The sequence below is a fragment of the Mastacembelus armatus genome, chromosome 24 (assembly GCF_900324485.2).
Source record: "Mastacembelus armatus chromosome 24, fMasArm1.2, whole genome shotgun sequence".
NCBI classification, from domain to species: Eukaryota; Metazoa; Chordata; class Actinopteri; order Synbranchiformes; family Mastacembelidae; genus Mastacembelus; species Mastacembelus armatus.
The window spans coordinates 14,011,023-14,033,037 of record NC_046656.1 but is presented as its reverse complement, the minus strand read 5'-3'; the positions used below and the strand labels follow the sequence as shown (position 1 = coordinate 14,033,037).

The following is a 22,015-nucleotide window of genomic DNA, read 5'->3' as shown; positions in this document are numbered from 1 at the left end:
TCACAGAGCGCTACTCATTCCTTTGGAACCTCGCTTTACTTACATCCAAAACAACATCTGTCCCTTCAGTTGCGCCTGATTAAAACACCCTGGAATCTCAGTTCATACCCTCTCTCTCTCACACACACACACACACACACACACACACACACACACACACAGTAGTGTAACATAATCACCTACCACATGGCCACAAAAGGGTACACTGCATGGAGAATCTGAGAATCCAGGGCTTAACAGAAATATGCTTTGTTTTTATATTAGTGTTTTTCCTACACAGAGCACATGAACAGGAGCTGCATGCACTGTGCATGCATATAGAAACTCTACATCCTGATTACAGCTGCATGTGCCGTATCTTTACTGCATATCAACACAGATAAGTGCTGCTGTTTTGCTCTTAGTCCTGAGTCTATTCATCACATTGGCACAGCACAGAATATTGTGTTCTATAGATGGAGGTCAATACACTTTCCCCAACACATCCAGATTGTTTTTGTTGAACGCTGCAAGAGCTGTTTGAGAGGTCTCGACAGCCAGTTTGCACATTATGCTACAAACAGCTGGTTATTACATGCACCTCATACTCCAGTCAAACCTTTATCTCCTTTTCTGTATCTGTTTACTCTTCTCAGTGTTCTCCCTGTTGCCCATGCATATCACTTTTTGTGTTTATCTCACACTCTCTCATTTGTCTTCCTCTTTATTTCCCTTTCTCCCTCAGGACCAGAGGTAATTCCTGTGTTGATATTTGAAGTTAACATTTCCCTAGTTTTCACAAGACTCCAGGGTTATGGTTGACCACCCTATGAAAAGTTATACCTAGAGCACACAAACAGCAAGCAGCAGGCATTCATTAGTACTCCCTGAAAGCACTGTTTTTCAGATAGCAATGTGTTGATTTAATTTAATGAGTTGCTTAGCTGGGGTGGGGGGTGGGAACAGTAATTAGTTGTCATGCTAATTGGGCTTGTGTGATAACTCCCACACAAGACTCAGTGGCGTCTGAAGCTGGAGTTAGCCTGGCCGCCTACTCCTCACACACACACACACATTCCCTTTTTTATTATGAATACACATAAACAGGCATAAATGAACACACAAATAAATTAAGAGAACACATTTTCACATCCAGATGGGTTCACAGAAAATATCTGGGGGCTTTCAGGCCTTTGACCCATCAACAAAATAAATTAATGATGTGAAACACTTGATCCCAATTATTACCTAAGTGAACGCGCGCCAAGAGCTTTTATATGTTAATTTGAACAAAGGAGCAAAATGTAAAAACAGTGTAAAGGAAAGTGAAGCTGTGGTAATAAGATAAACACATCTGGTTACATACAACTACTTTTGGCTCCAGTGTTTACTTTATAGTATTTTTAATCCGTACATTTACCTTTTATTTAGTATTCTCTTTAAACATATACATGCTGTTAGCTACAGCTGAAGCTATACATGCATGTAAGTGCTGTGTGGTCCTATATAGCATTCCTTAAATGTGTTGGCTGTGCCCTTGATGTCCACTATGTTGTTAATCACCCCTGCCTTCATGGTTTGTGACTCCCCCAGGAGCTATTTTAAAGGCCCGGGGTCACTGACCTCCAAGGAGGTCACTCTCACTATCAGCAGAGGCCCACCCTTGCTTTGCTTTAACACCATCTGCATTCTTTTTCCATCTCTATCTGCATTTCCCCTCAGCCTGAATCACTCTACTATTTTGCCACTTTTTCTATCTCGTGCGTTTCTTCAGCTCCACTTTCAGGCCTTAGCCCCTCATGATTACAGGCCTGGAGGTTTGGTGAATTTTGATGTCCTGTTATTCATTGTGAGGCAGAAAAACCTCTAAGGGGCATAAACATCTTTTTTTTTTTATATACATTAACTCTAGTTTCCTATCTCTTAATGTCTGTTTGATCAATGCATAATTTGTATTTATATAGTCTCAATCTAAAGAGTGACTGTTCACGCTGTGAATCACAGGTTGTCACGTACACTCCTCCCAGTTTTTTATCTTCTCTCTGCTCCTCCTCGCTGTTGTCTTTCTCTGCTCGCACCTTGCACCATTTCCCAGATGAGTGTGTTTAGACACGCTCCACTGTTTTGTGGTAAGCCTGCTGAGTCACCTACAGTAGAAAATTACACGCTGTGATGCACTGTAATTCAGAGCAAGTGCATTTGCAAGAAAAACTAGCACTTCAATGGAGGTTTATCTGAATCTTTAACATTATTTACACTGTTGGAGTGTTTGTGTGGTCAATAAAAGGACCCGCTGGGAGATTAGTTGATTCTTTGATGCAAGTTCTCTGCAAGTCTGTCATGTCTCTTGTGTTGGCTGTAAGGCACATTGTGCTTTTCCTTTTTCATCTCCCTGCAGGTGGGACTATAGAGTGTCATGCCATCTTGTCCTGGCTTGTTCTTCTGTTGCTGTTCCCATTCCCACATAGTTCTGTAAATTTTGGCATTATCCAATCCCAGCACTTATACTCTTGATTGTGATTCAGTTTAAAATTAATGTAAACATTTACAGAGCTGCTAGACAACATTATGAGCAAAATTTTTAGTTGTTAAAAGTACACATGTTGGAAATTCAGCACCTACAGGCTTCTGTCCTGTCTCCAACTGTTTAAAACAGTTTTTTTTAAAAATGAAATAGTCGTGTTCATCATCAGCCCCATGGCTTTCCTAATCCCTAAATGCCTGTCCCTCATCATCTCCAGGGGGTTTTCTGCTGCATCTTAAACCTGAAGGAAAAGGTTTAATGCAGGCATATTTTTTTATGTTCATGTGCTTTACATACTGTCCTCACTTCTGAGCAAAGGTCCCCAATGAATCTTTCCCAAAAAGCTGATCAAAGGAGACGACCTAACATCTAATAGTTTAGCTATTAGCATTTGGTGAAGTAAACAGAGTGACTTTTGTTTCCTCTTGTCTGGCAACATGACACTTTGATTAGTGGTTAGTGTGAAGAGAGAAGGGAAAACCAGCAGCAGTGTTTGATGAGTGTGCACTGAGTCAACAGGCACCCTCCTCTTCACATTATCGGTTTGACCCCTCTGTTTGAGGCACTCCAGGTGGGGTCACAGTGTCTTGTATTTGGGTCAAGAGGGGTGTTGGCAGGAATGTTTATGTGCATAAAGTAGTAAGAGTGTGTATGTATCAGAGGGTTGACTGTTTAGCTGGTAGGAGGGGGAGGCTCAGGGTGGTGCCTCACAAAAAAAATGTTGTCACTGTTCTGAAGAAACAGGAGGATTGATGGACAGAGCGATGATGTAATGGCAGTATAGACACACACACACACACACACACACACTGCTGTTACTCTTTACTCTTGAAGTTACAGATGCAAGGTCGGCAGTGCAGACCATCTTTCTATCAATTCGCCGGCCAAGAGGAATAGTATATGTATAAATTTTAAGCAGGATGTTGTTGTGAAGAACTGCTGCTCATTCAAGGTCAGTGAAGGTATTCTGCACCTATACACACATTGGAACATGGTATTGTATATACAGGAAAGTAATGAGTGCCAAGGAGTAACTAAAAGTTTGGATTTCTGACACATGAAAACCAAACTATAATTTTGTGTTTAGCAACATCACTGGAATTAGTGGGTCCACCACCTTGGACCAGACTGAAATACCTGTTATTATTACCATGAAATATCGTACAGACCTTTATGGTCCCCAGAAATGAATCACTATAGTGATCTCCTGGTTTTTCAGTGAAATATGTGGGAGTTTTTTGCATCATGCACAACCCACAGCAGGCCTCCCGTGATGTATCTCTTTTTACTAGAGGTGACACCGATCTTCGGGGATTATTGTGCAACTGATCACACTTTACATGGGTACAGAAAGGAATGCATGGTTAATTTTATTTGAATTTAATTTTATTTATTTATTTATTTATTTTTTTAAAGCATGCAGTGTTGTAGACTGATCTGGTAAACAGCAGGTGAAGTGGCACTTTTTGATTGCCTAAAAAAACCCAGAGGAAAGAGATGTGATTTAAAATGTTCAATCTAACACACACTCTGTCTCTCCCTCTCTCTGTTGCTTCTTGCATCTGTCATGAGACCTGGCAGCTGTTGCTGCACTGAGAAAATGTGCTTCTTTTCAACAACAGAGCCAGAGACGGTCTCAAGACTTCATTACAATAGAGTAGCCTGCTGGTGGAGCATAACAAATGGCTGATCAGACAGGATAGCTGTGCAATTTCATGCTTGTACATAATATATTTCACTTTATCCTACTTTTATTCAAATGAGTGCGGTGGCACATTACTGTTACATTGTGTGCCAACTGTTGTGTGTGTGTGTGTGTGTGTGTGAGAGAGAGAGAGAGAGAGAGAGAGAGAGAGAGACAATCCCAACACAAAAACAACTTAAATTTAGCCAAAGCTTCATGTTTTTTTTTGTGTTGTTGTCCAAAATTTCATCTATTTGTGACATGCAGAGGGCACAGTAGGTGCCATGCACCAATACCGTGGAAACATTTTTCCCATGCTCTTTTTTTTTTTATTTTTTTTTTTATTTGTGTGGATAATGTGCTTTGTTGACGTCCCTATTCAGTTCATATTGGTGGAAAGCTGTGTCAGCATGAGATAAAAGGTTTTCTAAGCTGTTAAAAACATATTCAAAATGAGCTGTACTCCTGTGTTGAGTTAGAGAATATACACTTCCCAACAAACAAAACTGTCATTTCATGGTTGAAAATGTTCACAGGGACATAAAAATCACTTGTAGGATGTGGTCATTTCTAACTTGTGCAATTTCATGCTTGTACATAATATATTTCACTTTATCCTACTTTTATTCAAATGAGTGCGGTGGCACATTACTGTTACATTGTGTGCCAACTGTTGTGTGTGTGTGTGTGTGTGTGTGAGAGAGAGAGAGAGAGAGACAATCCCAACACAAAAACAACTTAAATTTAGCCAAAGCTTCATGTTTTTTTTTGTGTTGTTGTCCAAAATTTCATCTATTTGTGACATGCAGAGGGCACAGTAGGTGCCATGCACCAATACCGTGGAAACATTTTTCCCATGCTCTTTTTTTTTTTATTTTTTTTTTTATTTGTGTGGATAATGTGCTTTGTTGACGTCCCTATTCAGTTCATATTGGTGGAAAGCTGTGTCAGCATGAGATAAAAGGTTTTCTAAGCTGTTAAAAACATATTCAAAATGAGCTGTACTCCTGTGTTGAGTTAGAGAATATACACTTCCCAACAAACAAAACTGTCATTTCATGGTTGAAAATGTTCACAGGGACATAAAAATCACTTGTAGGATGTGGTCATTTCTAACTTGGTCCAAAAAACACAACAGATACATGAAAATTCCTGTAAGACGGATGTTCAGTATGTTCAGAGCTAAAACAAAAGGTGCATTATGATCAACTTATATTACAATAGAAAAAGAAAAGTAAATAAGTCACGATCTGAATAACTTCTTATTGGAATACTAATTTGTCTGTGGTGTTACTTCATTTATGCACCGTGTGTTTTTGATAGTGTTTTCCTGTAATATTTTGTTGGGAGGAGTGAGTGAGGGAGAGAGAGAGGGAGAGTGCATGAGGGTGAAGAGAGAGAAAGGGGGGAGGCGCAGTGTTTAGAGGGTTTGCTCAGTGCTCCGGGCGGTTCTCTCACTCGAAAGTTTTAATGGAAATAAGCTTATTTGCGCTCTCAGTAGTTGAACAGGTTATCTGTCACCTATCGAGGGATCGCAATAACGTTTTCGGGAACTTTTCTTCCACTTCGACGACTTGTTCCTCCGGCGTGTCCTCTGGTTTATGCCGAATCCGTGGAGGTCGGACAGTGGAGCAAGGAACAATCCGCTAATACATATTAACCTGCTGTGGGTTTTAATTCACTCAGCTTCTTGTGTTTTTATTATTCGAGTTGAGTGAGTGAGTTGTCGTGGGAGTTTGGTAAACATGTCAGGGCGCAATTTACGCACTAAACTTTGGATCGTGCCAAGTGGTGTTGGAGCATTTTACCGGTGCGTCAAGGGCAACTTTCTCTAGGAGCAGCCTTGGCACCGACATCTCGTTTTCTGCTGCTAATCAGGCCCCAGCCCGCGGGTTTGGATTCAAGTTTTGCACTATATTGGTCTGACTGAACACAAATACTCTTAAGATTATGGAAGGTGATCAGGGGACCAGTGCGCCTTCCGCTGAGCCCCAGGCAGATAGCGCTTCTGGGTCTGACAGTTTTTCCCAACTGTGGACGGACGTTATGGGGATGCTGGTAAGTTTATTTGGGGGGGGAGGGGTGACAGCCATGGGCTGACATCATAAACTCACAACTAACCGAGAGTTTTCACCCTCTTCCTCAATGTTGACACTTTTGCGGGATGAGTCCTTGCCTAGACAACTAACCCGTGGATACAAATCGCACATCACAACAGAGAGGCCCACGTTTCAAATCAAACAGATTTGGTTGTAGGCTGCTAGTGGCGAGTTCATACTGGTGAGTCGGTCTGGCCTGAATAAAGGAATCGAATGACTATGGTATGTAAGGCACTGAAATATCAACCCTTTATACTGTGTGTGTGTGTTTTGTGTGTTGCCATGCTCTGTAGCGTCTTTGCATTTGCTGTGCATTGTTCCTCTGGAGGAGCTCAGTTTTAGTACTAAACCAGAGGCATCAGTTTTCCTCAAGTTACACATGATCTTGTTGCTGAGGCTTCCATCTGAGATGTCTGCGTGATAAAGGCAACAAACATACAACTACAAATCCTGATCGTTATAGATATGACTTCCTGCAGAAGATCCCACATATATGCTCTGTTTAGTAAAGAAAAATGTAAACATTTGAATTACTTGCATATTAGTGATTTAAGTTGAGATAGTATTTCAGTTGCTATTGAAAAAAAACTTTTAAGCTTTTTTGTTTTGGTGTTATTTCAATTTAAAGTTTCAGGTTGATGATCCTTTAGGCTTTTGTTCTTGAGGCTTGATATCGCAACAACAAACCAAAGAAGTAAAGAAGTCTTGATTTTTACAGGCCAGTGGATCTGATTGATCTGCTGACCAAATGTGTGGCAGACACTTCCAGTCTCTTAAAAGACAGAGGTGTTAATTTGGTTCAGTCTGGCATTGTGAATGGTGTGTAAATGCAGGAGTGTGTGAGTGTGTGTGTGTGTGCACAAGAGGGGGAGGATGTTCTGTCCTATAACACCAGGTGGGAGACCTGACTCCCAGCCAGGCAATTTATCCAGATTTATTGCACTGGAGGCAAATGTCTGCAACACTGTGCTCATTTTTTTGACGTTTTTCCCATTGAAACTCACACATGCACAACAGATAGAAGCTTTTTGAATTTAATCCGTTCTCAGCAAATCCGAATCCCAACACACCCATCCCAGTTAGTTTGTGTTCAATTATAATCGTCCTTTAAAGTTTTTAAGTTTTCACAGGTTAGTAATATAAAGGTATTGTCCCAGTATTTACCAGGCTAACATAGTCAAATTGTGTGTCCATACCATGTTTTTCTTGTTGACTTCCACATTCTTAGATCACTAACTGTAACGTTTATTTTAAGTAGCTAACCATACCATCATTAGACTCCCTGAATCACACTCTCTAAAGTTGTTTCACAACCAGCAGACTTTCTGCCAGCGGACATGGCCCTGTCTCACATTATCTCAAAATCACTGACCTCAGCTTTCTTTGGAATTTTCTTCCATGGACTGTATCACTTTACAAGTTTATGCCTTGAGTCTTGTGCAAGCTTTGATCACTGTGACCATCTTATTATCCTACCAGGCTATAATAGAAAGATTAGACGTGTGAAAGTCTGAAACCCGATCATCATCTTGGCCACTTTCAGCCACTGTCTTTTTAAAGTTCAACTAGTCACTTTTTTTCGTTCTAGAACTAGCTAGACCTTACTGGCCATAGTAAAGTGTGATTTTCTGCTGCCCTTGTTTTAAAAGTGAATTGAAGTCTTGTGATCAGTTGCATTTGAGCACAGAATTGTTTCTGACAGTTTGTCGAACACCACTTTATTTCTTTGCTTTTGAACAATCTCATGTTCCCACTCCTTCAGAAAGACATAGTGCTATATTGTTGTGGCTCCTATCTCTAAGATGACCGTTCTGAGTACAATGAACACCATATCGCAATTGAAGTTCAAAAAAAGGTCTCCTATATATGACTATTGCTGACTTTCAATGGCTTTTGTTTTGCTCAGGAGCCTGTTTGGCAATGGCCTTTCAATTTCAGAATGCCTCAAGCCAATTGACTCATCTCACTGTTGCTAATGTGTTTAGTTTTGGCTTCACACACGCAAGAACAGGTCTGTATACTTGCAGAGATAGAAATCCATCCTAATAAACATCTGGACGACATGCTTACCATATTGTCTTCCACTGTTTACTGTACGGTTCAGCACAGATGTCGAACTCAAGAATTACTGTAAACAGTACTTATAAAGATTAAAACTGAGTTCGTCCACATAATGTCATCTACGTTTTCTCCTTCACAATAAGTTTTCATCATGTTTTCATGTTAAATAGAAGGATAATTTGGTCTGTTGTGTGTTTCTTTTTCTTTTCTTTTTTTTTTTTTTGAGGGGCTTCTGTCTTTCAGATTAACCATACACAGCAGCCAGTTTTGGAAAGTGTTTAATACCTAAGAAATCATACCTAAGTAAGACAGAGATTTATTTGCTGTTGATGCAGAGTAAATAGCTCTGTAGCTAATTGAGACTCAAAAGTATTTTGTAAAGGTGTGGTGCAAGAGTTGCAGTTGTTCTAAGTGGTTGGATTTACAGATGTCTGACTGGGGAGTTGCTTCCAGTCCCACCCCACTACTGGAGCCATAAGGGTTTTTCCTTAGATGTGAATTTTTTTTTTTAGTGAATGTTAAATGAGCCACAATAAAACTGCCTGACTTGAAACTGAATTTCAGCATAACGTGTAATACTTTTTTTTTTTTTTAAAGCATGCATCTGTGCAGACTTTCAGATCTCTGATATAATCCATTCCAGTTCCTCTCCGTTGCACTTGCTTTGGCAAATGATCTTTGAGCATGTGGGGTTCATGTTTTATCTGGAGTATTTCAGTATAGTGCAGAGGAAACATAGCACAGATTTTAGCCATGTCTTCACACAAGGCAAGCATCTAATTCTTCACCCTAGATAATAATGGTATTAATTATTAATCTGAACAACTGACAGTCATCTTTTACTCCCTCTCAGCACTTTTGAAAAAAAAAAAAAACAGTTTGAAAAGTCTTCTTGAGTAAAGTCCTTGTGGAAATAATTTACTTGCCTTCTCAGTTTGAAAGGTTTTTTGGTGTTTCACACAGCGTGGATTGGAGTTTGTCCATTTGGAAAGCACTAATTATGTAGTAGACAGTGCTTCATCTCTAAATCTATGTTTCAAGACTTGATTATTGATTGTGTCTTGGAAACATATGGTTAGATGAGCTGAACCCAATGTGCTTCCTCCCACATAGCACTTCATACAGGGTGGCAGCATATGCTTCAGGCCTGTTCTGCCAAATTATGGTTACTTAAGTCACTTTATATCTTTGCCAATAATGTTCTGATTCAGTGTATCATAGCTCAATTTGTCTATTGTTTTCCAGTCCAACTCAGCTCACTTCTCCTTGCTTCCACTCCCTGACCAGTTTCATTATTGAGGTCACACACAGATCTGGCAGGTTTCCTCTGCTGGGATGGCAGAACACTGTTCAGCTCAAGCCACGGATATCCTCAGGAAGCCCTCTGAAAGGGGTGAGCTGGGGCCCCTGGCCTCACCTTCCTCGACAGCCGTCCCCCCACTGGCTGCCTTGGCCGACAGCACATCTTTTAGTCAGACTTCTTCTGGCTCAGTTTTATAGAATTCTCCGCTACACTTCACTCAACATATTTTAGCACAACTGTAGGTGCGTGATGTAAGCTTAAGAGCAGCACCCTCTCGTCTTTTTTTCCCCATAATTCTCATATTTGACTTCTTTAATCTTTATCCTTCTGGTCTGTTTTCAATGACTCCTTGGCAGAAGGGTGGCACTACTGCATCAGTCCAGGGGCAGGTTAGACATGGTCCAGTTTTGTTGAAGAACCAGAGGGCCGGGTAGAGTAAAGGATGGATTACTTACCATGACTTATCTCGTTGTGTGGGTACTGCTGGACAGGTGATCTCTCAGGAGTTGTATCCATGGCTTATTATGAATCGGAATAATTCTATTGGTTTAATATTAGTACAATGCAATACAATGCAAGCAGGTTAGTGGCAATTTCAGCCTGCCGCTCCCAGCCTAAGGTTGTGTAGCAAGTGAAAGTGATCGTAAAACTGACATTCTAAAATTACATCAGATGTATCACAGGCTGTAGTTAACTGTTATTGTTCTTTCCCCCAGAGAATGTGTAGTCACAAGGTCAGGCCTGTAACAATAGTTAATGCCACATATAATACCATTCAACCCTACGTAACTGAGCCCCAGTATGATGAATGGCACTGTCAGGTATGTGAGCCAAAGGATGGACCAGAACTAACATGTCAGATCCCGAGATAATGGCTTTTAGCCTACTGGAATGTCTTTATCTACAGTTGTAATAAGTGCTGTCTTTGAGTCACTTCACAACATCTAAAACAATGTGGAAAACATGAATTGAGAGATTAGCTTGGTAGTGATTCCTAAATAGGATAAATATCCAACTTGTCAGTGCCCTGCATGCTGGTTGTGGAATTTTTTAATGACTTTACAAGGAATTTCTTTAGTACTGTGTCATTCAGAGTCTTTCTTGAACAACATGTCCCTTCAGCTGTAGACTGCACATTTTTGGTAATGTTTTTATTTAAGTTTAGTGAAATGTAAACATGAAACATTACAAGATCCTTTCAGGGCAAGTGATAAAACAGCGACCAGATTTCTTCCAAAAAGGAAAGAGCTCTTAAAATATGTTGTATATTGTAACATCAGCACTTTATCAGTGTGCTGACCCGAGATCATTCTCATAGGCTAAGAATTCCCAAGTACGCCACGTCTTCAAACATTGTCACAGTTATCGCTGAAGATCTCATTTCTAACGATGCATTTATACAAAATCTATTATATAATGGCAAATACACAGTGTTTGTGTGAAAGGCATTGATGTTTCATCCCAGTAGTTTAGTTCCCACTTTGAATAAAACACTCTATCTATGGGGATGCTTTGACGTTGTTAGTGACAGTAATACTGTACACAGTGCACTGCCTTGCTTCCTCATGAAAGAGATGCTGCTTTACACTGACTCGCTGAATGTCTGTAGACACAAACCTCTGCATTAGTAGGAATGCCAGGAATGCCATGGCTGACTGACTGTCAGCTGAGACTTATATTTTGTATTTGTGGAATGGGCCCTAATCATCCCCACTCCTCCAAAACAGCCTTAAATGAATATTGTGTAAATCATATCACATATTACTGAAATAGTCATCCACTGTGGTGCAACACCAATAATTTATGCTTTGATGGTGGAGCAACATGGCAGCCACCAACTCAGTGGCAGCTTTTACACAGACTAGCATTTCTACAGCTTCATCTACAGCAATATCCCATAACATTGTGTCTGAACCTTTTTCCTCTTTAGAGTTGCACAAACCTTGGAACAAAAGTCGTTTTAGTTCACTTAGGTCTGACAGATTTCAGCTGCACATTGGCAGTAACCATCTTACTGAAGCTGACTGTATCTCAGACTTGGACATCTAATGACACATGCACAGTCTTTACAGTAAATACAAACACACAGTTTGCACATTCTTGCTTGGGTATTGTTTCTTTGTATGACTGTTACTGCTATTGTTCAAGTCAAAATGGAGTTGGCTTCCCTCACATCCAGGGTGGAGTAGCTGTTACATCAGCTGAACAAGTATTGGTTTATATTACAAACCTCCATGGCACTGGTTGTGTTTAGAACTTTGGTTTGTAAAGTAGTTTTAAAGTAATACTTTTAGATTGAGAATTTTTATGGGTTATTGTTTAGTTCAATGTGCTAATACACACAGGGTCATATATTCTTAAGGTCAGATAAACTGTGGGAGATTTAATACTCAGCCACAGAATCTCTCTTATAGATGGAGTTCTTCTAAGACTCCAGATGTTTTATTCTTCTCTCACCCTACAGCTGCCCTAGTCAATAGCCCACAAATCATCCCTTGTCCAGCCTTCACCCCACCTCCCTGCCCGCATTTCTAAACTGGATGTGTGGACCACTGTCAGATCCCCACATTCTCTTCCACTCTAACTCCCACGTCAGATTGCTTCTAAGATGTGGACACTTGCTCATTTGCTGACACACAGTCAGGTCTAATGGACAAAATGAACAGTTGTTTTACCCTTTTAACTTGTTTCTGTACTTACTGTGATCCAGCTATTCACTCTTCACAATTGTGTCCACATGTTTTACAGAAGATACGCATAACTGTGCATGTACAGCATCACTTTGTGTGGTGGAGGTGGGGTGTAATGTGAGGGTCAGCTGTGTTGGCCCCCATGAGCTAATGCCACTGGAGAATTTGAAGAATGTTATATATACACACACACACACACACACACACACACACAAAAGTGTTTGCACACAAATGGTGCGCACACAGTCCCCTGACAAATCAAGAAAAACACATTACCTTTACCTGTCCACAACTGAGGTTTGCATTTCGTTTTCCTGCTGGGAGTGGTGACAGAAAATTGACAAAGCCTGAATAATGATTTCTGCTTTGACCCAGCTAATCTATCACTGTCAACACCAACCGGGAAGGGCCCTCTGCCTATCAAGAGTTGGTGTAATCTCAGGACAGGGTCTGTTCTTGTCTTCTAGATGGGGCAAATAGATCAACACAACCATGGCATGTGTAGGGTGATTAAAACATCTTGGGAGATCTGTAATGAGAGCAGGCTTTCAGTCAGTGTGAGAAATGAAGGGGAAAGCATGTGTCTGCACACAAAGTGTTCCCACTGGCAAGCTCAATCATCTCGAACCATATTCTTGGCCAGAACAAGATTTCTCAAGCCATGGGGGTGAGAGAATAGATCACAGACAGCCAAGATGGACTTATGAAACAGAACTTGTCTGTGTGTGTTTTGTCTTTTTTTTGTGTGAACATGTTTTTTTTGTTTTTTTTTATGTTCAATGTTCAGTTAATTATTTCTGTTTCATAAGTCTGTCTGCTGAGCTTGGTTGTGTGTGAGTGACTTACCTCAGTTTGTTTTGGTCCGATGTTGTTGAAATCTCCTACATGCATGTGTGTGCATGCTAATTTATGTTCTCTCTGACCAGACACCCATCTCTGAAGAAGGTCTAATGCCTGCCTGTGTGTGTGAATCTCACACTCACAGTGATCCATTCATTTGTGGCCTGGCACTCTGATAGGGAGTCCAGTTGAGAAACACAGAGACTGAGAGAGACTGTTCGGACCCTGCACAGTGACTCAATGCTAGCTGTCTGCCTGGCACAGATTAGATCAACACTGATGAATATTCAACAGTTGGCCATCGGTGCCATTTACCTTTTTACCAAGGCAAAAGATGGCAGCCTGTCTTCTCTCTCACGTTGTACAGGAGGTTGTGTTACGCCCTGCAAAATGTCTGAACATCTTAATTCAAGGAATCAGTAGATTTTGGGAAAATGTTTATTGTTTTTTGGAGTGGTGCTATTAATTTAGCTGGGTATCTATGTTGACTAAATGCCATATAATTTCTTAAGTCAGTCTATGTTCTAGACCCAAAATGCAGACTGACATAAACACATCTGATCTCAGTTAACTTCATAAATGTGCTTCCTGAGACACACCCCTGGTGTTGACAGTGTGTGTTCACAAGCTTGTTTTTATAGAACTCAGTATTCTCAATATACTTTTAGTGTTTTCAAACTTAGTCTTCTTTTAGGTTAGCTCTTTACTGTTTAGAGCGCAGCTTCCTCCCTCAGTCCTAAACACGTCTAGCAGACAAAGACAGGAACTGTGCTGAGCTAAACTACAGCTAACCGGAAGAGTGTGTTTGGTTTGGAGTTTGGTGAATGTCTGAGGAGGTAAAGGGCATCCTTGATATGAACCTCAACAAAGACAAAACGCAGGAAAAATAACAAGGTTTGCCAAAGACACTTAGTGAATGGGACCTGATAAGAATCAATAAAGGTCTAAAATACGCAGACCTTTAATTGGTGTTTTTAAGTTTGTCGTTTTGTGTGGCGTACGCAAGCAGATTGATGCATGTTCACAATATGCATCAATCCATACATGCATGGTTTGCACCGGTTGAAGATTTTAACTAAATTGACAATTCAGAGATTTTTTTTTTGTGAACCTTCTGCAAAATAAACAATATTTTAATAAGTGTAAGAAATGGTAGGGTGTGAGTGATTAGGTTTGTGTCCCAGTGCTATGCTCCAGCCATGTCAGGCTGAATCAAATACATGCCTATCGGTTAGCAGGCACCTTTTACACACCACTAACTGTATGTGACAGTTGGTTCTATGGAGAAGATGGAGGGGAATCTGTTAGAAAATCTGATAAGTTGATCAGGCTTTTCCTTTACCTGAAGCACTGGTGAGATATAAGATATAAGACTCTATATGCATATGAAAGAGATCTGCTTTTCAGAAAAAGAAGCAAGTATAGTTATTTTATTTTATTTCACAAAGCTGTGAGTGATTCACCATTAGAATAACAAGTTGTCCAAATGGAGCATTTTGTTTAGATGATCAGCTTTCCTTTCCTTAGGATGCTAAGCCATTCCCTCTCTGCCTCTCTTCAGGATGGTTCTCTGGGCAATATAGATGACCTTGCCCAGGAATACGCCGAATACTACAACACCTGCTTCAGTGACGTCAGCGACCGCATGGAGGAGCTTCGCAAACGCCGCGTCTCCCAAGAGCTTGACATGGTAAACACACACGCACACACACACACACATACATATCACCATTTGAGTAAAAACAGATGTTTGTGTTTCTTGTTCTCTACTCATGCCTTCAAATTGCTTTGGACAAATTAGATTTTTTTTTTTTTTTCTTTTTTTTCTTGCAAATCCTTTATAATGACCATAGAAATCCCCTCTTTATAACAGTCTCATAGCTTTACACAGTGTAATTTCCACCATCTTAGCCAGCATCCTGGCAAGAAGAAAACAGTGAGAGAAGGAATATGAATGTGTGCTTAGGTTTAAGACTTTTCCGCAGAAGCAATGTGTCTTTTCTGACTGTGAATGCAGTGGTGTTCTGGAGGTCCATGGGGGAGTTTTGTGGTCCTTTTCACAAGGATGTGAGGTAGTGGGGCACCCCTTTGGTTGCCAAGTTGCAAGCACATGTATGAAGGAATGCTGCTGGTGCTGCTGTAGAGGGCCAGTGTGTGTGAAGCATACTTCCCAGTGGGTCCAAACACAAACAAATGCAAGTGTTGAGTGTTATGCTAACTTCATAATTGCCCTATGACTTATTCATGGTGACTTTAATTGATTTTGAAGCATCAGAAAATGCCATCTGGGCTAAATTTCTTAGACAAATAAATACAATAGCCACTTCATTGTGTTTTTCTGGCTTACACCAGTTGCTGGATAAATCTGCTTGAAAGTTACATTTAAATAAAACGAGCAAGTATAGTGTCACAATATAATGACTCAGTTCTCCCTCCAGATTTTGCTCACACTGAGAATCATTTCTTATTTCAGGTTCTTTCCAAATTGTCTCTGCTGATGTATTTTTCTCTGTCATTACTGGTTTTCCAGTTTAATAGGAGCCCCTCTTTGCTTGAAGGCATCCATGTGGTTTTGCTTGGGTTGGCATCTATGGCTTGGACGGATAGCTGATTTGTTGTGCTCTTCCTTGTAATATAACTACATGCAGGCATCCTTTTCTCACCACTTTGAGTAGAGTGATAGGGAAGTTTAAGATTCATAGCTGTGGATATGTACATGCATTTGACTTCTGTTCATAAGTAATGTGTTCTCTCTGTTTGGCCGCAGGCTTTGACTTATCTTATTGAAGCATGTGATTTTTACAGTAAAATGAAGAATACCTCTGGACATTTTATAGCTTGGGCAGTTTTCATTGTGAGGCGATAAAACAGGAGTAGAGGAAGCAATCAGGGCAGCCTATGCAGAAGAACAGAGGGAAAGAGCTGCCTGGGCTCTGAGCCTGAAACCCAGCACAGGAGGAGAAGTATGTGAACAGAGGAAGACGAAAGGAGGAGGATGAGGTGAATAAAGAGGAGGAGTGGGGAATGTGAGAGCCTGCAGCTGTCCCACCACTCTGCAAAGTTTGGCACCAAAATATAGGAGAAGTGGAGAAAAAAACATAAAGAATGGAATATGGGTCAGACAACACCTTATTGAGGGCTCTCAAAGCGCACTATCAACCCACGCTATATGGATTAAACTTTGCCTTGCATTTCAGTACTGTGCTTTTCTAAAAATACGTTTGGAGAATGTTCAAGTCTAAAGTGGCTTCTACCTCTTCGAAGCGTTCAAGGTAAGAGTAGGTTAAGAGAGAATTCATACTCTTAGGCAGTATTGATGGCTAGCGTTCTTTGCAACGTCGTTTATCCACTGTACTGGACACCTTCACAGTCTCAAAGGTTGTGGCACAGTGTCTGTAAAACTAGAACAAAAAAAGTGAAGTACATTGAGAAAGTAATACAAGAGGACACGGAGGGAAGCACCAGAGACTTAGATGAAGTGAGACTGAGAGCAGGCATTGGGCTGGACAGTCAAAAAGACAGTAGACAAAGTCTGCAGCCGTCTTCCTTAGGAACAATTGCAGCTGGTTAGAGAAAGTCACATTGTCCAAGGGCCACATTAATGGGGAGACATTTAGCAAGTGGCACTCCTGAGAGACATGGCCTTTAGAAAAAGATCTGTCATTTATAAAGGGTACAGGAGGGTGGTGAAGCGACGAGGTTATTGCATAACCTACTTCATCTCCTGTAATTGTCTTTTCATCTCTGAAGCAAATGTAACAGTTACTTCTTTTCTGTGTTTGGCTGGTAACTTACATCTTACCTCTCTATATTGTAACTTTTGGAATAAGAAATGCTTCCTTAGTCACTTCAGAGCAGCTCTGCACATTTCAGATCAAAGGTCACTTTAACTTTGACCTCTCCTGGACTTCATATTCCAGCTACAAGAGGTAGAGATCAAGATAAAGGTGTCACTGGTTAAGGTCAAGCCTGCTGTGTATGAGAGCAGCCTAAGCCTAGTGTATGTTGACACTCTTATTCCAAGCATCACAGGTTATCTCTCTTCTCTCTTTGCAGCCACATATTTGGCCAATTGCTTTTGGAAAATTCCTACAAGAAAGCCCCAATATTCTCTACTTCAGCTCTGGTCAGTGTGGTGAACTCAAATAGAAACAAAAAGCCCTGTCACATCAGTTTCAGTTCTTCAAAACCTATCTAAGTTGATTCTCATGTCGGCTAGTGTACACATCTTTTTTTTTTTTTTTTTATGGGAACCCTTTGGTTGGTACACAATATATTGAGCAGCTCTTGCGGGGCCTCTCGATGAACAAACTGATGGCTGTTTCTGATTACTACTGATGCCTCCTTCCTGCCTGGAGCGTTGTTCTTCTGTATCTTCATGTTAGTTATGTTAGTTATGAGTAGCAGTGGCATACGGGGGTTAAATAAACATCCTCTTTTGGGAATGTAACCCATGGATTAGTACGATGATGCACAGATTCTCAGCACTGCTGTAGACAAATTATTGCTAGAAGTGGACATGAGGTATTGAAATAACGCAAGAAATTCAGCAATTTGTTTAAAGTGACAGGTCAGTGAAAGGTCAGGTCAAAGGGGTATAGATAACCCTTTACACTGAGCTTTGAATTTCAGCAGGCCTGTGTTTTGGATAATTCTGGGAAAAAAAGCCCTACTATTATGCTAACTCTTATGTCAACATACATTCAAGGACAACACTTCAGCCAATCATCTTTTGCTTATTGTTTGCCTTTTGTTCCTCAACGCTAAACCTACAGACACGCAGAGACTCGTTGGTGAGGGGACAACTGTGTGTAGCCGGCTGAGAAAAACATCAAACTACATATGCACATATCGCTCAAATCACAGAGATGGAACAGATACAGTAACATCAAATACAAATCAAAATGGATCACGTTGGAATGTGCTTGTAAAGTGAATGGTTGAACACATTTCTGCATGCTGTAAACCATCATGAGACATTTGCAGCAGTGTCTCTGGTATTATCCTTCAGGGTAATTTAGATGTCATAGATAAACATGGAGGCTATAAAGCATAAAGCCTTTGATGCTTTGGCCAAAATCCTTCAGTTGTTGGTCTTAATGTTGACTTTATAATTGAAACACTTGACACAGAAATACCTCAGTAGGATTACTATTGCAACAACACATCATCAGTAGGGTAAAACTAACTAACTGTCAGATTGATCTCATGACCTCAGGAATGCTATGTAATGGTAGCTGAATTGTTTGACTTTTGGCTGTCAAGACTCAAGTACAGACTTTTGCTTTGCCATGGGGTGAGGAACTGTGTGGTTAATGTGCCAATAGTTGCACAAGACTGTTTGTGGGTCAGTTGTGATGGGTTAGAACTAGTCTTGAAGAAATATAAACTGTCATGAATTCTGCTGTTTATTAGTTCTTTCTAGGACTTTTGCCTAGAAACATACCCAAACAGCTGCATTTATTGCTAAAAGATTATTTTCAAATGACGTTGGCTTAACTTTGTTGTTGGTATAACCACTTGTGCAAAGTAAGTGGTATTTTTGTAATTTTAATTGTATGATTTGTTAGTCAGTATTGGGACTGACTCTCATTGGAATTTAAATTAACTCTGCTATTTGTTTTGTAATACCAAACAATGATGATTCACAATGCTTAGGAATGCTCCACTGTAAAGGCACGCAGGTCTGGACTCCAAGAATGCATGTACACATACACTGTCTCTAAATGTCTGGAAAGGAAGCAGATAGAGGTGTTACTGGGTGTGTTCATGACCTTTCTTTTTCTCATACTGTAAATTCATTCGAGCATTTAGCATCTCATCAATGCTATGACAGACCCTAACAATTGAATTTCCTGCTTTTGTGTGTGAGTTTTAAATTGCAGTGCATAGTTTTTGTGCATGAATGTATGTAGGTTTCCCTATGAGAACTTCTAAATGAGCCAGTTCTGCAGGCTTGCACCATGCCATACTAGTCCCACCACTAACGGCTTTTCAGGTTGAGTAGAGGTGGAGCCATGGAATTCTAGAAGTCCATGACTCCACCTCTAGATAACCTCACCTGAACGACTGAGAATCTACACTTTCCAGTTAATGCCTGTCCTTCCACGTGCACAGTCTACGTAACAACCTCATTCCCACCCACCCAGATTTACTAAACCAAGCCATTTGGCACACCTCCACCAAGTCACCTGGTCTCTAATTTTGCTGCATATCCACCTACCTTTTCCTCTCATGTTGGCACTAACCCCACTGTGGGAACTCTTTTCGTTGGTGGGCCTTGCAGTAATGTTTGGACTAAACTGCTGCTATTTAACCTTCATTGGTATGTCTGTCCTTTCCCCTCTCATTAAGTCTGATCCTGCAACAGCAAAGTTGAATTTAGCTTTTTTGTGTTAATGATGGAAAGCAATGTGGTTCTTTGACTTGTCTATTTACACAGTGCCTCTGTGTGCATGCGTGGGTTGAGTCATTTGAGAATACTAGCATCCCTGTCTGCAGACATCGTGATCCTCATTAGCCAGATCTCACCCTCATATCCTCCATAACTGCCATTCGCTATCTTTTATTTTAACTCCACTCACTCATGATTAAGTAGTGAGCGTCTTGCATTTACATCGCACTTGCATGCAGACACTCAGAGTGTGAAACCATGTGGGCCTTTGGAGGGAAAACTCATGTACATTTGCATGTATACTTGCCAGTTCAGGGTAAGTAGGGCAGCATTTCATGCTGATGCTGTTGAGTTCATGGAAAGGATAGCATGCTCCCTCTGGGAATGTGTGTATGTGCGAGATCAAAGATACACTGTCATACACACATTCATTCGGACGCCCCCTCAGAAAAGCATCATTTAATATTCTCTTTCAGAAACTGTCTACTTCTTCTCTGTTCACTTTTTCTTCACTATTAGCAATGCACAAGTCAAAGAGAAACCCATGTTTACCTTGGGAAGTGTTCACATAGATTTTCTCACCACATCCTGCACTTTGACAAATTCATCTCACAGATCTGCAGTGAAAGGGATGTAGGTTTTGTTTGTTTTTCACTGATCTTCTCCTCATCTTCTCACCCTCTCTCCGCCTCTCTCCATGTCAGAAATGGTACGCACAAACACTGAGTAAGAGGAAGCTGAGGAGGAGTAGGAGGAACAGAGAGCTGCTTTGTCTTCGCCTCTTAGGTTTCCTATATGTGGAAATAGAGGCGAGTTGGGTGCATGTGCGTAGGTGCTCCTTAGTTTGGGTGTCTGTCTAGGTTTATGTCTGTGGTAGCACATACCTGGCTATCTTAGGGTCTCTCTCTGCCAGTGAACTGAAATTGCGGTAGTGAGTTTTAAAATCATTTTTACAACTATGGGCATGTTATCCACTGGTGGTATCTCTCTCCTATCGCTGCAACCAGGAGAAGCCATCAAAGAGGATCTGATAGCAGAACCAATCTGCCACTAGCTTTGTGAAAGTATTCGTGACTGTACACGACAGTGTGGGCGCATACCTTGTCCATGTCTCTTCTTTTTTAATGTGCAGTCTGTACACCCACACCCACTGACTGAGTACACTCATATTATTCTGCACAAAGCATTTTTTTTTTTTTTTTTAAAGAGCTGACTGTCAAAGCTGTGCTTTGCCTCTCGTTAACTCTGCCCCTTCAAGAAAAGACATAAGCCCTATCCCAGATTTTATAAGTGCAGTCTGGAAATGTAATGAGACTGAACTTCAGTGGGTCTGGTAAATGAAGTTTATATGACCTTAGACACTCTGAATTATGGGAAATATCATATTTCTTGGAATGGATAAATTGTTTCTATACACTTTTAACTCAATTTACTTCCTAAACTTCCGGATCCTCTGCCTTCTTGATCACTGTAACAGACACATGCAAAAACAGACAAATGACCTTGGAAGACTTGGTGCTAAAGATAAAGATAAAGCCAGCCAGACTGTCTTGCTAACATCTTTACAGTCTGCCTTCAGTTGATTATTGTTATAGTATGTTATAGTGACGTGTTTAGCCACCTCAGCACTTTAGGTTCCCTACTCATTTGACCTGCAGGCTACAGGCCCTTAAAAAGCTCTTAAGGTAAGTTACGGCCTAGTCCTTAAAGTATTACTCATGCTTAGTAGGCAAGGCTGTGTAAAGGTTGTAATCCATTCTCCAAAGCCAAGTCATAGAATATGAAAAGGTTAAACTAAAGGTCACTCTGATTAGGAAGCATGTGAAATCAAGTAAAGGAAGAATCCTACATTCAGCTTCCTGTGACGAGTATCCTACACTCTATTATCTAGATGTGGCGGTATAAGGATGATGCACATTTCTCAAAAATAATGCTATTCCTATTCCAGCTTTGCATTTGGGAAACTCCAGATTTGAAATATTTGTTTCTCTGTGGCAGAAGCAGCACGTTGAGTTTAATGGGTTTAGGAAGCAGGCTGTGCGTTGCTTCCTAAAACTATTCAAATCAGCCCACAACCTGCTTCCAAAGGGATACTCCATCCTGACTTCACTGAGATACTAAACTGATATAGAAGGATATATGACAAGGTGAAGAAATTCACTGTAGCTTTTGACCTTAAGTTAATTACACAGAATACCATATATTCCAGTCGTCTTTAATCTTGCCAAAAAATAGACTTTTTCACTATTTTCACAATTAAGTTATTTTAGCTATGCATAAGGGGAAGTTGTTGTGAGTTTGAGTTGAAATCCTTAAAACTTATTTTTATATTTGAATAGATAGGACAGGCAGATTTAGCAGAAGTACTGAAATAGAAATGGTAATATCAGTCTTTCCATCTTAAGATGTTTCCTGTAATTCTTCTGTAAATATTAATTCAG

At 40.5% G+C, this 22,015-nt stretch overlaps 1 protein-coding gene across 4 annotated transcripts in view; it reads left to right on the top strand.

Moving 5' to 3' along the window:
• Positions 1-22,015, top strand: part of sash1a (SAM and SH3 domain containing 1a) — a 144,708-nt gene that overhangs the window by 90,729 nt on the left and 31,964 nt on the right. For 2 of the 4 annotated variants that reach the window (XM_026318115.1, XM_026318116.1), the window contains exon 2: positions 14,742-14,870. In XM_026318115.1, coding sequence (XP_026173900.1) covers positions 14,742-14,870 — 129 coding nt within the window. Of the gene's footprint in view, positions 1-5,607; positions 6,246-6,396; positions 6,509-14,741; positions 14,871-22,015 lie in introns of those variants that run through there. The other 2 variants (XM_026318117.1, XM_026318118.1) reach the window with 2 other exon arrangements.